Consider the following 19,332-nt stretch of genomic DNA (forward strand, 5'->3'; position numbering starts at 1 on the left):
GGTTATTTGCATGTTTAGGTTTCCACTATATTTAAATATAATGGAAACCTAAACATGCAAGCATGCAACTAACCTTCTCAATAAGACAATTTATAGATAAATTGAGAAAAATACAGATAGCCCGCACTGGGAATCGAACCCAGACCAATTTGAACCCACACCAAATTAAAATGTGGGCATGAGGCAAACCTCGCTTTTGCCACTCAATCGAATACAACCAACAACTTGTGATACCAAAAACTGAATATTTAACAATAAAATTAATAAAGGATTTCAATTTTTTGTTTGAACACACGTGCAATTATGTCATGGCGATGAATTGCTTGTTGTCCTGGTAATAGTAAAGTTTGTATCTCTATCCAATTCGGTTTACATGTGAATGTGATAAAGAAATTGTAGCTTATATAAAGTCCTCGTAGAGAGTAAATCACCGACGGAAATGGTCGGAAATTTTAGGTTTGTAATGTTAATGTGTAGTAATGGCGTGAGATTAGACTTCTTTTTCTATAGTGGGGGTAAAAACCGACGGCCACTTACTCTTTAAGAGGACTTTAAAACGTTTGTATTTATAATAGCGCCATCTATTGAATACTTACATACTCAATCCAGTCAACAGATATCGTCATCTGTTAGAATCGTTTGGAGCTTACAGATAATTGTGACCGACAAATAAAAGACAAAAAATTTGCAATAAAATAATATTGTGACTATAAATTGAGATGTAAGCTATCCTATCTTTCAAGTTGGATCAAATTGCACACAGTGTGCAAATCAAATTTAAGATCGGTTCAGTAAAAGCGGAGTCCATCGCGGACAAACAACGTGACACGTAATTTTTATATATAAAGATTATAATATCTGGATAGGAATTAACAAATAAAAAATAGGGGTTGATCGTAGAGGGGTGAAAAATTGAGAGTAATATGAGATTTTTTATTGAAAGTCATCAAAAAATAAAAAAAAAATTTTGCAAAAAAAATTAAATTTTTTAACTAACAAATAAAATATAAGGGTTGATCGTAGAGGGGTGAAAATTTAGGGTTGTATGTATTTTTGTATGCTGTGTCATAAAAAAATAAAAACAAAAAATTTTGCCTAAAAAATAAAAAAAAAAAATTTAGGGGTGGACTACCCTTAACATTTAGGGGGATGAAAAATAGATGTTGGCCGATTCTCCACCCTGGCCGACAATCACGCTAAGGATCACAAAAATCGGTCGAGCCGTTTCGGAGGAGTTCAAGTTCGAACACCGTGACACGAGAATTTTATATATTAGATATTCCAATTCTAAGCTCTTATCTTCAGATAATAAATAACATTAACTCAGGAATTCAAAATATTTTTTAGTACTCTACTTTGTCTAGTTATCCTACTTATAATACACTCTATATATATATAGGAAGAGATATATGTATATATTGTGAGCTATAAGTCATGATTTCTTACTCAGTGAATCCATTGAAATTTATTTCAAGCCATACGTTTCTACACGATGTGAATGAAAATTTCTACTAAAGCAAGAGTATTTTCCACTGTATATATATTATATTCCTTATTTCTTTGAAAATTATTATATAAAATATATAAATTTTAAATGAAATTTTTTTTTAAACGTAATGAATAAAATTTTCAAATTTAAATTTATGTACAATTATAATAAATTCATGTTCTATTTTTCTTTCTCGGTATATATATATACAGTAGAACCTTGATAACTCAAACCTCGGTAAGTTCAAAACCTCTGTATTTAAAAATTTTTTCGATTCCCTTTCCTTGCTAACCTAAAACCTCTATTACTTAAAATACAAAACCTCGATAATTTAAACAAATATTTTGAGCATTGCCCTCGATAACTTAAAATAATATTTTGGTGGCCTCCATAACTTAAAGTATTATCAGTGAGTCATCGTATTGAGTATGTATATAAACAAAAGATTTTGCCAAAAGCTTAATTTATTTTAACTTTAGTCTTTCACTAAATCTCTTAACGTATAGTTGTACGCAAGAAAAATTAATTAACGAGTTCAAAGAAAATGAAATGAAACGGAAATTAAACACTTTAACATATTCCGATAAGTTGAGAGCGATTGAAGCTGTGAAAAGTGGGCATTGGAGAAAACCGTTGAAACTCAAGAAGATGATAATGTCGTTTGGAATAAATACATGGCTAAGTTCCAGCCTGTGGATTCTCAAAAATGCATGAAACAAAAGAAATTTTTGTGACAGACACTTGAAATCTACGATATTAAGCGCCTATAGCTGGCAGCTAACAATATTAGATAAGATACAGCTGGTAAAAAAGATACGTAATCGTTCTAATAGTGACGTCATCATGGATCAAAAAATATTTTTTAGTTACATGTGCGATAGCAAACGACCAAAAAATATCGAAGTAACTTAACGAGCCATCTTGTGACAAAATTCATTATCATTTTAATTCGTCCACTTACCGACACTAAATGTAGTAAATTTCAAATATCTGTCACAAAAACTAATGTATTTATCTAGTACAATCGAGTTTAAGACGCTTGTGTGTTGGTACTCTCGCCTTCGGCTCTTAAACACGATCGCACTCGATAGATAAACTACTATACTGACTTTTTCTTGAAGAATTGAATTTACTTAAAGAAATAAATAAATAAATGAAAATTTATGTCACTTCTATTGAATTAGATGTGTCTTCTTTTACTCGTTTCCAAAATCGATAAGCTTCGTTAAATTAAAAATTTTACTTCAATAACCACTCTAACTTAAACTCTCGATAAGTAAAAAACTCGATAACTCAAATGTTTTAACGTTTCCTTTGAATTTCAACTTATCGACGTTCTACTGTATATATATATTGATGGAAAATAAATTGTTATTCAAAGTTTATCAATTGAAAATAAAAATTTTGTTTTTTAATCATTTTAAGACATTGAAAAAAAAACACTACAGATAAATGCTTACTATTGGGCATGTCACTCTATAAATTTAATTTGCACGTAGATAGAGAAATTTACATGGCATTTGTAAACCGATAAATCGTCAATGGAAATTTATTTATTCATTTATTTATTTTATTTTTTTAATTCCATTTATTTTCATACTCAATAAAAATAAAGTTATAGGTTTATATTTTTTGATCCTCGTAAATATAAATTCAATTTTTTTCGTCAATCAATTTGGGTAAAGTACTGAATTTGTAGCTTTTCAAAGTAAAAGCTGTTATTGGTTTACTATAAATTATTTATTATTGGATGCCGCTAAATTTATGTTTAAATTTTTCAAAGTTAATTGAATTTTTATTTCAATAAACAATTCCGATTGAAAAAATTTTAAATGCCAGCAAAATTAACTGCCGGTAATTGATATTCAATTAATAATTATAAGCGTCATAATAAAACTCAACTATTTTGGAATCTCTACATAATTTATTAGGAGCCTGAAAGTTTTCAAAAGAGAGGGTAGAATAATTAATTATTGATGGTATTTTTTAATTTCTTTTTCAATATCACAGTTCGTACCAATATGTCATCGTTTAGTCGCCAAATAAAACTTTTTTTCAACCAAGTTTGGCGACGTTACACTGAGAAAAAAATGACAGCTAAATTTTAGTCGTGACAACAAAATGATTTGATTGCCCATTACCGATCATATATTTGGTTGTTTTAACGAAATATTTTATAATCTACCAACAAAATAAATTATTGGAAACTACAAAATATTAAGTAAAATAATTTTTCTCACCTCCGGTTGGAGAGTGCAACTTTCGTCCCGCTGTACAAAACGAAGTTGCCGCTTTCCGCCTACGTCGAGGAGAAAAATAGTATACACTCCTCGGGAAGTAAATAAGAAAGCCTCAGATGACATGTTTGATTATGTGTGATCTGAGACATTTCTTACTTTATTTTCCTAGGTGTGTAATAAACTATTTGTTGTACTATGACAAAAAATGTCATAGGGAACTATGAATGTCATAGTGTAATAAAGGATATCCCTATATTACTATCAAAAAAGGATTAGCGTCACTCTATTAATTTTCAGCGGGTAACCCTTCCCATAAATGATTCAAGTTGAGAATATGATAATTCTAAAATAAGTTTCTTACCAGGGACACTAGAAGAGGTAGGCGCGATCTAGTCGCGAGTACCGAACTACTCCCACTGCTGCTGCCTAGCACCACAACTTTTTAAATCAATAATCATTAGGTTTAAATATATATTTATTAACCTCGAACAAATATATATATATATATATATATATATATATATATTTTTTTTTTTGCAACTGATGGTAAGAAAGCACGTCTCTGATTGGTGAAAAATGACACTAGAAGAATAAATATCGCGAAGAATGTCCACATTGTTCGTGAAAAATATGACAAACGTACACTTTTTACATATATCTTCTAATATATAAAATTCTCGTGTCACGGTGTTCGAACTTGAACTCCTCCGAAACGGCTCGACCGATTTTTGTGATCCTTAGCGTGATTGTCGGCCAGGGTGGAGAATCGGCCAACATCTATTTTTCATCCCCCTAAATGTTAAGGGTAGTCCACCCCTAAATTTTTTTTTTTTATTTTTTAGGCAAAATTTTTTGTTTTTATTTTTTTATGACACAGCATACAAAAATACATACAACCCTAAATTTTCACCCCTCTACGATCAACCCTTATATTTTATTTGTTAGTTAAAAAATTTAATTTTTTTTGCAAAATTTTTTTTTTATTTTTTGATGACTTTCAATAAAAAATCTCATATTACTCTCAATTTTTCACCCCTCTACGATCAACCCCTATTTTTTATTTGTTAATTCCTATCCAGATATTATAATCTTTATATATAAAAATTACGTGTCACGTTGTTTGTCCGCGATGGACTCCGCTTTTACTGAACCGATCTTAAATTTGATTTGCACACTGTGTGCAATTTGATCCAACTTGAAAGATAGGATAGCTTACATCTCAATTTATAGTCACAATATTATTTTATTGCAAATTTTTTGTCTTTTATTTGTCGGTCACAATTATCTGTAAGCTCCAAACGATTCTAACAGATGACGATATCTGTTGACTGGATTGAGTATGTAAGTATTCAATAGATGGCGCTATTATAAATACAAACGTTTTAAAGTCCTCTTAAAGAGTAAGTGGCCGTCGGTTTTTACCCCCACTATAGAAAAAGAAGTCTAATCTCACGCCATTACTACACATTAACATTACAAACCTAAAATTTCCGACCATTTCCGTCGGTGATTTACTCTCTACGAGGACTTTATATAAGCTACAATTTCTTTATCACATTCACATGTAAACCGAATTGGATAGAGATACAAACTTTACTATTACCAGGACAACAAGCAATTCATCGCCATGACATAATTGCACGTGTGTTCAAACAAAAAATTGAAATCCTTTATTAATTTTATTGTTAAATATTCAGTTTTTGGTATCACAAGTTGTTGGTTGTATTCGATTGAGTGGCAAAAGCGAGGTTTGCCTCATGCCCACATTTTAATTTGGTGTGGGTTCAAATTGGTCTGGGTTCGATTCCCAGTGCGGGCTATCTGTATTTTTCTCAATTTATCTATAAATTGTCTTATTGAGAAGGTTAGTTGCATGCTTGCATGTTTAGGTTTCCATTATATTTAAATATAGTGGAAACCTAAACATGCAAATAACCTTCTTAATAAGACAATTTATAGATAAATTGAGAAAAATACAGATAGCTCGAACTGGGAATCGAACCCAGACCAATTCGGTATCGCGCCGAGTGCTCTACCAGTTGAGCTATCCGGCAATATACTATATTCCATTCAATTTGATCTATAACTTATTGAGCCACACCGTCCATCGTACGGTAATACACCATTCAAATATAGTGGAAACCTAAACATGCAAATAACCTTCTCCATAAGACAATTTATAGATAAATTGAGAAAAATATAGATAGCCCGAACTGGGAATCGAACCCAGACCAATTCGGTATCGCGCCGAGTGCTCTACCAGTTGAGCTATCCGGCACTATATACTATATTCCATTCAATTTGATCTATAACTTATTGACCCACACCGTCCATCGTACGGTAATACACCATTCAAATATAGTGGAAACCTAAACATGCAAATAACCTTCTCCATAAGGCAATTTATAGATAAATTGAGAAAAATATAGATAGCCCGAACTGGGAATCGAACCCAGACCAATTCGGTATCGCGCCGAGTGCTCTACCAGTTGAGCTATCCGGCACTATACTATATTCCATTTAATTTGATCTATAACTTATTGAGCCACACCGTCCATCGTACGGTAATACACCATTCAAATATAGTGGAAACCTAAACATGCAAATAACCTTCTCAATAAGACAATTTATAGATAAATTGAGAAAAGTATAGATAGCCCGGACTGGAAATTGATCCCAGACCAATTCGGTATCGCGCAGAGTGCTCTACCAGTTGATCTATCCGGCACTATACTATTCCGGCACTATATATTCCATTCAATTTGATCTATAACTTCCCTGGCGGTTTTGAATCACCCTGGAAACACCCAGGAAACAGGGTGGAATCACGGTGGATCCAGGGTGGTTACACGGTGGGATTTTTTCATTTTATCACCGTGGAATCAGGGTGGGTACACCGTGATTCCACCCTGTTTCCACTCCGAGGGTGTTTCCAAGCTGTTTCCAGGGTGATTCAATACCGCCAGGGTTATTGAGCCACATCATTCGATTTAATATGACAAGAACCTTAGCCACAGCAACGCGTGGCTGGGTCTGCTAGTATAGATATACTATTTATTAGTCACTAAACGATCCCCAGAACACCCAATCAACAGCCGTCTCAAGTTAGGACAACGGAAAGTCTCAAACTATAGAAAATCGTCTTACTGTATTTAATTATAATATACAATTCACTATATAAACTATGACTCGAAACTTTAGTTATTTTTTGCTGAGTATCAATATTTTGAAAACAATAAAAATAATTTTAAATTATTATAAAAATCAATTAAATCATGTGTAATTGTTACTATTATTATTTAACAACCTTTTGCATCAGAAATAATACAGGAATTAATTTTATATTAATAAGATTGAATATTATTTTGGGTTAAGTAAAAGATTAAATTTAATGTAGTATCCTTTTTTACTAATAAAAGACATTCTTCTTTACCATTCAAGGCAAAAACTATTGTAACGGATTGAGTAGAAAGGACTTTCAACACTCGTGTGTTGGCAACACTCGCCTAACGGCTCGTGAACCAATCAGACTCGTTGTCGAAAGCACTTTCCACTCAATGCGATAATATACTATTATTCTAAATGAATATATTTTTTTGTGTCTAAGTAATATTTATTAGAATTAATATAGTAATATTTTGATTTAACATTTATTTAGGTTTGTTGGCACTATAAAATAATTTAGTTGTCTATTGAATAAATATTTTCGCAACTTCACCAAATGATTTTATTATCTTAGAGAGAGAATTATTAATGTCAACCAAATAGAGTTTACACAGAGAGAAATTTATGGTAAAAATTACAATATATTATGGAAATGGTTCTCATAATGCATGGTAACCGGTTTTCTTGAAATGTTGATTATAGGAACGGCACCCATATATGTTGTAGTTATCATTACTATAATATTATAGTAATCGTTACCATAATATTATGGTAACCATTACCATACATTATGGTAATGGTTACCATATATTATAGTAATGGTTAACATAATATTATGGTAATGATTACGATAATATTATGGTAACGATTACTGTGATATTATGGCAATAGTTACCATACATTATGGTAATCGTTACCATAATATTATGGTAACCGTTACCATGCATTATGGTAACCATTACCATACATTATGGTAATGGTTACCATATATTATGGTGATGGTTACCATATATTATGGTAATCATTACCATAATATTATGGTAATGATTACCATAATATTATGGTAATGATTACGATAATATTATGGTAACGATTACTGTGATATTATGGTAATAGTTACCATACATTATGGTAATCGTTACCATAATATTATGGTAACCGTTACCATGCATTATGGTAACCATTACCATACATTATGGTAATGGTTACCATATATTATGGTGATGGTTACCATATATTATGGTAATCATTACCATAATATTATGGTAATGATTACCATAATATTATGGTAATGATTACGATAATATTATGGTAACGATTACTGTGATATTATGGTAATAGTTACCATACATTATGGTAATCGTTACCATAATATTATGGTAACCGTTACCATGCATTATGGTAACCATTACCATACATTATGGTAATGGTTACCATATATTATGGTGATGGTTACCATATATTATGGTAATCATTACCATAATATTATGGTAATGATTACCATAATATTATGGTAATGATTACGATAATATTATGGTAACGATTACTGTGATATTATGGTAATAGTTACCATACATTATGGTAATCATTACCATAATATTATGGTAATGATTACCATAATATTATGGTAATGATTACGATAATATTATGGTAACGATTACTGTGATATTATGGTAATAGTTACCATACATTATGGTAATCGTTACCATAATATTATGGTAACCGTTACCATGCATTATGGTAACCATTACCATACATTATGGTAATGGTTACCATATATTATGGTGATGGTTACCATATATTATGGTAATCATTACCATAATATTATGGTAATGATTACCATAATATTATGGTAATGATTACGGTAATATTATGGTAACGATTACTGTGATATTATGGTAATAGTTACCATATATTATGGTAATCATTACCATAATATTATGGTAATGATTACCATAATATTATGGTAATGATTACGATAATATTATGGTAACGATTACTGTGATATTATGGTAATAGTTACCATACATTATGGTAATCGTTACCATAATATTATGGTAACCGTTACCATGCATTATGGTAACCATTACCATACATTATGGTAATGTTTACTATAATATTATGGTAACGTTTACTATAGTATTATGGGTACGATTACCATAATTCTTTCACATGCGATATGGGAACTGTTACCATAATTATAGGAATTATTCCCATACTTATGGGAACTTTTCCCAAAAAGTATGGGCCTATATCCCATAATTCCAAGTAATCATTACCATAACGGTATGGGATGATATTTCATAAACGTACTAGGAACGATTACCATAAATTTCTCTCCGTGTATTAAATCATTTGTTAAAAATGTGGAAATAGATTATGTTGACGTAATAAAATTTAGTTTAACAGAATTCAACAAAACCAATTTAATTGTCCAAGAGAAATTTTTTCTCAGTGTATGAATTACTAATAGAACAATGTGAGTTAAATTAAAAGCTTAGCGAAATAAATTTCCGAAGTAGGAACATTAAATATTCAAGAAGATCGAGTTATTGTTTTAAAAGCTTCGAAAACAAAATAAAAAAGTATCAGTTAGTTTATGTGTGCCCGCACTTTTTTGCTGCGATGAATTTTAATTCTCTCGTAAGCTTCTCAATCGTTATTTTTAATCGTGATTATAGAATTTAAAAGTTTTCATTGAAGGAGAGACAATGATACCAAATATACGGGAGAGCTTATGAAAATTACATGAAGTTAATTAAATAAATTTTGTTATTCGCTTTTTTTAAGTGGGTAATTATTATTTATGTTAAATTGTCAATTTGAATAATTTGACTACGTAATAATTTTTTATTGAGTAGCTTAATTTTGGAGGGAAATAATTAATATGATAATTCGTAATTAGTGATTTTTAATAGTCAATTTTGACTCAAGTTCATTAATATAAATAAAAATAATAGTAATAATAATGATTGTTTATTCATTTGAATAAATAATATTGGAGATAAGAGTGGTCTTTTTGATGATGGGTGCAACTAAATATCGCGACTGATAGATAAATAAAAATACTTTTAGTTTATTTTAATGATTAAATATTAAATGAGCGGATCAATCAATAAATGAATTTGTATGCACTGTAAAAAATCGAGAGTGAATTCTGCGTGATTACAGAGTTTTTACTTAATGTCAAAATAAACTCCCCGTCGGAGTGAATTTCACTCCAAGAGGAATAAATAATTACACGGTCATCCGCTCTGCATTCACTCTGGATTTAAAATGCGTTTACTCTTTAAATTTTTTACAGCGTAGAGATAAATTAAATAAAGTATCATATTATAAATATGAAGGAGTGGGAGAACTATCAGAGAAATTAATAGAATTTTGTTATTTCATAAATAATTGATCCAAAAAAAATTAATTTAATTTTTTTGTTGTTACAAAATATATACATTTGTATGATTCCATGACAATTGATCCTCGACAAGTAATCACACGATAATGGATCCCACAGACAACTGATCCCACTGACAAATATATGAAATAATTAATTATTAATTAATTATTATGACATGAGTAATTAAAATTCACTGTTGTAAATATAAAAAGTCAAATTATGTAAATTAGTTGTCGATGAAAATCAATTGACGATCAATTGTTGATGGGATCAGATGTCGGTGGGATCAATTTGTAGGGATCACTTGTCGCGGAATAAAATTGTTGGGATCAGTTGACGGCTAATCCATTTGTATATATATATATTAGGGTGTTTCAGAAAAAACAAATTTTTTATTGGTATTCAAAAATTGAAAGTATACCTGAAAATAAAAATTTTGGTGCCAATCCGAGCTCTTAATAATAATATTAAGGTTCGCCTCAATCCATTTTTATATTTTCCATTTAAATAACATAGGAAAAAATTTTTTTTTATTTTAGAATTTTCTAGCTTACAGACTACTCAACGGATTTTTATGCGTATTAAAACTTTGTGTAGGAAATTGAACGCTCTACGAAAAAAGTCTCTTATAATTTTTTGATAAATCCCACTGTTCAAAAGTTATTTAAGCTTCAAGTCAAATTTATAGTAAATTTTGAGATCTTTTCACTTTCTGGCGAAACTATCAGTCTTATTACAAAATGTCATAGGAACTTTTTTGTAGGTAATTTTATTCCTTACAAATTATTACGAATAAAGTTTTTCGAAATTCTGCGTTGTTTTCAAGTTATATCCATTTCAATGTCAAGCTCTTAAAATTAATCAGAAATCTATTTTTTTAAGAGCTTGACATTGAAATGGATATAACTTGAAAATAACGCAGAATTTCGAAAAACTTTATTCGTAATAATTTGTAAGGAATAAAATTACCTACAAAAAAGTGTCTGTGATATTTTTTGATAAGACTGATAGTTTCACCGGAAAAGTAAAAAAATCTCAAAATTTACTATAAATTTGACTTGAGGCTTAAATAACTTTTGAACCGTGGGATTTATCGAAAAATGATAAGAGACTTTTTTTGTAGAGCGTTTAATTTCCTACAAAATCAATTGTTGTGCATAAAAATTCGTTGATTGGTTTATGAGCTGGAAAATTCTAAAAAAAAGAAATTTCTTTCCCCGTGTTATTTAAATGGAAAATAGAAAAATGGATTGAGGCAAACCTTAATATCATTATTAAGAGCTTGGAATGGTACCAAAATTTTTTTTTTAGTTATACTTTCAATTTTTGGATACCATTAAAAAAAAAATTGTTTTTTTTTTTTGAAACACCCTAATATATATATATATATATATATATATCTATATATATTTATTTATTCCAATCAATACTTATGATTGTTCGTGTAATTAAAATACATTCGATTCATTTTCGAATTAATTTATTGGTAATATTTCGCTCGTTTCAAAAGATAATTAAATATTTTTATTGTTATTATTATTCTTGTGGTGGTAGGTGGAGTATAAGCACCCTCCCGACTACCCAATCAAATTTTTTTTTTTTTACCATTATTATATTTATATATACCTGCATAATCAAAATATATTTTTAATACAACTTTATAATGACTGTACGTAAAATTAATCAAACTCTAAAGCAGAAATTCATCAGGGGGAAAGAGAGTTCGTAATAAACTCTAGATTATTATGAGCTCCGAGAATTGGATCTCTTTCACTATGTACATAGGCGATGAAGAAAATAATAATAAAAATAAAAAGTTAACTTTTTTAATTACATTTAACTACTCGTTTGTCGAACCGAATACGTTAAGAACTATTGACTTTCCGTGAACTATCTTTGAGTATTGTCTCTCTCTCTCTCTCTCTCTCTCTCTCTTTCTATACATATATATTATGCATACTCTAAAAATGAATTATTGAAATTCACTGCGAATCAGTAGATAGACGCTAGTCCTACAGCTGTAAGTATACTACTAATTTAATTAGTGGTATCCTTATAGCTGTTTCCCAGTGCATATTCACTAGTTTGCAGTTAATTTCATCAATTTATTTATAGTGAGTAGATTAGAGTGACTGAGATCGAAAAAATTAATCTGTTTTAAATTAACAAAAATTTTAACTTATCATTGAGAATAAAAATTGCACTTTAACTTTTCCATCTTTCTGACCCTTACTCTTATTTGATCTTAAGCCTATTCAACTATTGAAGTTATAAAGCCACTATTATTTGCCTTATGATCTCCGATGAAAAGTTTCCAACGTAACCGTCTATTGCATTGAAGCATAGAAATCGTCGATAAAATTTGAAAAGATGTAACTTTTACTCGACTTTTTAAAAATAAACGAATTCCGTCTTTTATCGACTGTTCAATACTACTAATTTTGTAAAAATTTTTATAATATATATTGGATCATACAGTAAGAAAGGATTCATCAAAAATGAAACTTGCCGTGTGTATTGACACTTATTTATATGTTATTTTAACATACATCGTTTGTGTAGAAAAAGTTACGCTCGTGTGTGTCGAAAGTAACGCGTTATGAGTGTCAAAATCCTCGAAAATATAACCTTCAACTTTGACACACTCATATGTCATTTGCAACACTTGAAGAGTGTTGAATTTGACATACGCTTTTGTGTTACTCGGACACTTCTCAAAAATATTTTTTACATTATTTACCCGTGTAAAAAACATTCGTTCCACAAGATTCCAAAAAAGTTCCGCACGTGGAACTTCTAAACATGAGACAGATGAGAACTTCGATCGAACTTTTTTGGAACGTTAGTAATTTTTATGGTAAAAAAATAAGTTTTTATAAGCGAAATTAGAGTCAAAAAAGGACGTTCTTGGAAATTTTTTGGAATTTTATATAAACATTCCGAAAAAATTCCAGAATCACCACTTTTGACCTTTTTCGGAAGCTAAAGAAGACGTTCCAAAATATAAAAAACTGGTGCAAAAATCGTTACATTACAACCTATTATAGAACCAAAATAGACGTTCCAAAAACATTCCAAAAAAAGTTCCAGAATCTTGGCTTTTGACTTTTTATGGACTAAAAAACGCGTTTCAAAAACTTTCCAAAATCACTTTTTCTGCATCTTTTGTAGAATAAAGACGTTCTAGAAACATTCCAAAATAGTTCAAAAATCACTACATTTGAATTTTTTATAGAACTAAAAAAAATGTCCATGAAAAATTCCAAAAAAGTTCCACGGACGTCCTGTTTTGACTCTAAATTCGCTCATAAAAACTTTTTTGTTTTCACCATCGGAATTACTAACGTTCCAAAAAAGTTCCATTCGAAGTTCTTATCTGTCTCATGTTTAGAAGTTCCACATGCGGAACTTTTTTGGAATCTTTTTGGAACGAATTTTTTTTACACATTGCGACAGATTGCGACAGTTCAAATGAGATAAATGTATGTTAAATTGACACACAAAAGTGTTAAAAATTTAACACTCAGAATTTTAACATACGATTTTTTTTACATTTTGACGATTCGTTTTTTACTGTGCACGATAAAGAATTTTCTATTGAGTGAATTATTAATTGTTTTTCTATAACTTGTATAGAAGTATATTTTCAATTATGAGTTCACAACCGTAAGTAATTGAAAATAATAATAATGAAAAAGTAAAATCGTGAGGAAATAAATAATAGAAAAATTTAATTAAAGTACATTTTACATAGTCATAATTAAGTAGTAAACGTTGATTAATAATAATGAATATTAATAATGTTCGACGGTAGAAATATTCATAAAATAACAATGATCAGTAAGGATGAAGTCAAAATATTAATGCTGCAGAAATATTTAAACTAAAACAATATCATCATTATGTTATTATTTGAGTTTCGGAATAGAGAAGCTCATTTATTTTATGTTAATTGATTCGCTATTATATTGTATATTTTATGCTTCGATTCAATATTAGAAAAATTAATTAGAAAAGGGTAAAAATAAATAATTAGGAAAAAATACAGCTCTACTATTTTTAGAAAAAAAAATTTTTGCAAAAAATCTCAAAATTTGTGACAGTTACGATTTTTTTTACGGCTTTATTAATTTATTATCATTGTGCATTTGTTGCATTATGTGAACTATTTGTTTCTATTTACTCGCTGATATTAATATCTTCAAAAGTTTGTACTTAACTTGCAAATATACAATTTGTACACTGAATGAAAAGTTCCAAGCTGACTTGAAACTCGAAAGTTTCGTTTAAATATTCACACATTAGCAATTCCAGTTTAGGTACGTAGTTATAATGGGTATGTTCTAACTATAAATTACAAAAGATTTATTATGCTACATTGTCAAACATTATTCATCAACTTTAATGTTTTCATTTATAATAGTTTTGAAAAATTTTGTTGTTTATGTTTTTTGACATCACCACTCAGGCACTAGTTTTAGAGTTTAAACTATCCGAATGTTTCTTATAGAAAATTTATAGAGCTACAAAAAATATGTCTATACATTTTGGGGTATATTTGATATGTAACTCAGTATTTTAGTTTTTACAGTTAGCAATTTTTGATTTTTTGAATCTCAGCATAAATCTATTGATAACTCTATTACGGGCTCTGCTGCTCTGAATATTGACTTTTAAGCAAAAATCACTGATTTCTTTTTTGTAGGAAATTTAAAGAGCAAAAAAAAATATGTCTATACATTTTGGGGTATATTTGATGTGTAACTCAGTATTTTAGTTTTTACAGTTGGCAATTTTTGATTTTTTGAATCTCAGCATAAATCTATTGATAACTCTATTACGGGCTCTACTGCTCTAAATATTGACTTTTAAGCAAAAAACACTGATTACTTTTTTGTAGAAAATTCAGAAAACTAAAAAAAATGCATTTCAAGTTTCTTGATATTCTGAATATTTGACTTGTAATTTTTATTTTAAAATTCAAATCAGAGTTTAGAATGCTCAAGAAATTTCCATAGATATATATATTTGGTCATGTTTGTATGAATAAAATAAAAATAAATTTTTTTCACAGAAAATATGAAGAACATATCATCGAAAATAAATCACATATTTATAAAATAAAATCTCAATAATATAGTATGATATGATCGATTATTGGAAGCAGTCATGAGTAACGCTACACTATCTTTGACAAGCTACCAAGTGTATGAAAGCTCAGATGTCACATTGAACGATACAATATTCAAAGAACTCAAAATTAAAAAAAATACCAACGAAAATGTATCTGGATACGACAGTTTTCTTTGCGACAATTTTTTGCCAACAGAAAGTATTCTCGCAGCTGAATGGTTTCAAACGACAGTTTATTTTCTATACGGAATAATATTTGTCGTGGCCTTGGTTGGAAATGCCCTAGTTTGTTACGTCGTATGGAGCAGTCCACGCATGAAAACAGTGACAAATTTTTTTATTGTAAATTTGGCATTTAGTGACATTCTCATGACTTTTTTTTGCGTACCCACAAGTTTTGTGAGCACACTTATACTTCAGTACTGGCCATTTGGAGCCGAAATGTGTCCAAGTGTCAATTATTGTCAGGTAATAAATTTTTCTTACGTATTGATTTATGACCTCATTATAAGTTGCATTTTTGTATAATAAATATTGATGTAATGGATCTTGAACATGAGATTCGATGTGTAAAAAAAAAATGATCCATTTTTTTTATAATTCTCGACTTATACAAACACGAGTCAACTCTGCGATAGTGATACGTCAATATAACGTCAGATTTAAATTGACATAAATTTTTTTTTCATAAATATTTTATTTCAAACACAAAATGTAACATTTGTTTTTGACATTTCACAATAAAAATAATTTTAAAGTTTCCGGTTGATAATTTTTTGCGTTTAGGATTTTTAAATAAACATTTTTTCAATCACCTTAATATGCAATTAAAAAAATAATATAAAAAAAAAATGTTTAATTACGATTTGTAGAAAAGTACTCTCTAAACATGAATTTTATTTGTTTATTTATTTATTAATTTTATCGACCCTGAGACTTGTGTCCCCTAAGGGCCGCAAATAGAAAGTATACAAATGATAATAATACATACATAATTCATATTATTTTATATTACATTAACAAGGGTTATCAGATATTTTAGGCTGGGTTTTTTTCGGAAACAAAATTTCTCAATACAAAACACAGACTGCACTTTGATGCGTTACTGTCTAATCTAGCGAAGTGCGCTTTAATTGTTTCATAATATTCGTTTGTTTAAGAGAAAAACTCGGCCAAAGTTTCCATTTACTGCACAAGTGTAACAAAGAGAGAACCGTTCGTGGACTTGAGTGTAATAGAGAGAAAAGTGCGAACCCCTGTTATATTAAATTATATTATATTATAATATTAAATATATACATTAAATACATTTATTCTATATTAAATATATGTAAATATATACATATTAACTCTATACAAATTTTGCAAATGTTATCAAAGATAATAAAAATGATAAAAATCGGTCTACCGGTTGACTCTGCGAGCCAGCCCCAAAACTTCCCGCTATTTTCGAGCTCCTTGAGCTCGAAAACATTATTGTGAATACATTTTCAAGCTCTTCGAGCTCGAAAATACTTTTGTATGCCATTGTTTTCAGAAAAACCATTTTTTAGCATTTCTTTCTCCAACGATATCTCGCGAACGAATTAACCGATTTTGATGGTTGAGGTGGCACTCGACGCGTTTTATTATGTTTTAGAGCTGAGTAGATTTTTAAAACGAATGATTCAATTTTTTGTAGATATCCGAAAAAAAACGTTTTTCACTATTTTTTTAATCAACGATATCTCGTAAACGAATTGACCGATTGAGACGGTTGAGGTGGCAATCGACGTGTTTTATCAAGTTCTAAAGCTGCTAAAATTTGGAAATTGATTTATCCAGTCGTTTTTGAGAAATTTCAAAAAAACAAATTTTTTTTGAATTCTTTCGTCAACGGTTTCTCTTGAACGAATGAACCGATTTTGATGGTTGAGGTGGCATTCGACGCGGCTTATAAAGTTTTAAAGCTGATTAGATTTTGGAATCAATCTATCAAACAAATTAAAAGTTATCTAAATAAAACAATTTTGAAAAAATTTTATTTTTTAAATATCTCCGAACACACTCTACCGATTAAGCTCAAATTTTTACAGCTTTAACATATTAAAAAGCCGCATCGAATGACACCTCAAAGATCAAAATCGGTTCATCCGTTTAAGAGTTATGAATATTTACATACGTACACACATACATACACTCGGACATCATCGTGAAATTAGTCAGGATAGCTTCCTAGAACCTTAAAATGTCAAAATCTGATAGAAATTCGGTTTTTGCAATTCGGACCGAAACCAATAACTTCCCGAATTTTTGAAAATTTTCAATTTTTTAAGCGGGAAGTTGATAATAAAAACAATTATCATAAATCTATATTTATACATTATCAATTTCTTGATATGATGTTATTAGAAACGACTTTTCATAAGTCGAAGTTCTGCATGTCGGTTGATAAAAGGCATAACTGAATAAGTGAATATTCACTAATTCTGAGTACCAACCGAACCACTTTTGGAAATTAGTGGCTCGGTTTGCACTTGGAATTAATGAATATTCACTTATTTTCACTAATTCATGTTTAGAGAGTATACCCATGTAAAACAAAATTGTTCCACAAATTTTCCATAAAAGTACATAATAGCGAACTTTCACATTTGAGAAAATTCTGAGTTTTAAGTTGATTGTTTTCATAACTTACAAAAAATTCCAATTGTCAGACTAAGTTTTGGAAAAGTTCTTATAAAAAATCAAAAAACGTTCGCGATTGGTTTTAAACTTTTTTTAATGGTCGTCATATCAGAAAAATTTTAATTTCGCATTATTTTTGCTTCAAAAATTCAAAAAAACGTACCTTCAAAGTACTCAGTTGAAATTTTTTTTAAATGTTTTCGGTTCCAAAAATTACCAACTCAAAGTCCCGAATTGTCTCAAATTTGAATGTTCGCAGCAATGAACTTTTTTTGAACATTTTTAGAACGAACTGTTTTTACACGGGTGGAGTAAGTTAATCAACCCCTAGAACGTGTAAAAAAAAATAATTGCAATAACAAAATTTTCAAAACAAACAGACGGTGTATTATACTCCCAACTAAAGCTTCGAAATCTAGATCCAGATCCATTACAATCTATGAAACTGTAACAAAACCGAACCAACAACACTAGCGGCAATAATAATAATAATAATAATAATAATAATAATAATAATAATAATAATAATAATAATAATAATAATAACGATAACAAGTATTTTATCATCAGGCAGTATCAGTACTGGTAAGTGCTTACACCCTTATCGCTATCAGCATTGACCGTTATGTTGCGATAATGTGGCCCTTGAAGCCCCGAATGAGTAAAGGCCAAGCGAAACTATCGATTTTGGCAGTTTGGTTGGTCGCATTAACCACGTCGTCACCTATCGCAATGGTGTCCTGTCTTTCTCAGCCCGATCCACGATACATTGTGTGCAATCGATACGTTTGCTCTGAGCAGTGGCCGACAACTCAACAGCAGTAAGTTTCGTTTTATTAAATTTTATTATCTGTCACTCATTTAGTTTCTCAATTGTTTGACTTCGGTCACCTATTTCGACCAAAATTTGGTCATGTAAATTAAACTCGTGCTCAAACTTTTAATTAATTTTGATTGAACGTTTCCCGAAACAGGTATTACTACTCAATCGCACTACTGATTTTGCAATATTTCGTTCCATTCGTCGTTTTGATATTTACTTATATGAGTATTGGGATCAGGGTTTGGGGAAAAAGGCCTCCGGGCGAAGCGGAAAATACACGAGACCAGAGAATGGCAAGATCGAAACGCAAGGTCAGTGTTTTTATAAACTTTTATAGTTTTATTTATATTTAAATTTTTTTTTATCGCCAGAGATAAAGGGTGAGGGTTGATATGAAGAAAATAGAGATAAGTTATGGGTT

At 29.7% G+C, this 19,332-nt stretch overlaps 1 protein-coding gene across 1 annotated transcript in view; it reads left to right on the forward strand.

The window, feature by feature from the left end:
- The window catches only part of LOC130670891 (RYamide receptor), a 57,505-nt gene that overhangs the window by 15,863 nt on the left and 22,310 nt on the right, over positions 1-19,332 (forward strand). Inside the window, exons 2-4 of the mRNA XM_057474502.1 lie at positions 15,363-15,889; positions 18,659-18,909; positions 19,063-19,222. Of these exons, the coding sequence (XP_057330485.1) occupies positions 15,458-15,889; positions 18,659-18,909; positions 19,063-19,222 (843 nt within the window). The 5' untranslated portion in view covers positions 15,363-15,457. The remainder of the gene's footprint in view (positions 1-15,362; positions 15,890-18,658; positions 18,910-19,062; positions 19,223-19,332) is intronic.

Source organism: Microplitis mediator, chromosome 7 (assembly GCF_029852145.1).
Source record: "Microplitis mediator isolate UGA2020A chromosome 7, iyMicMedi2.1, whole genome shotgun sequence".
Taxonomy (NCBI): Eukaryota; Metazoa; Arthropoda; class Insecta; order Hymenoptera; family Braconidae; genus Microplitis; species Microplitis mediator.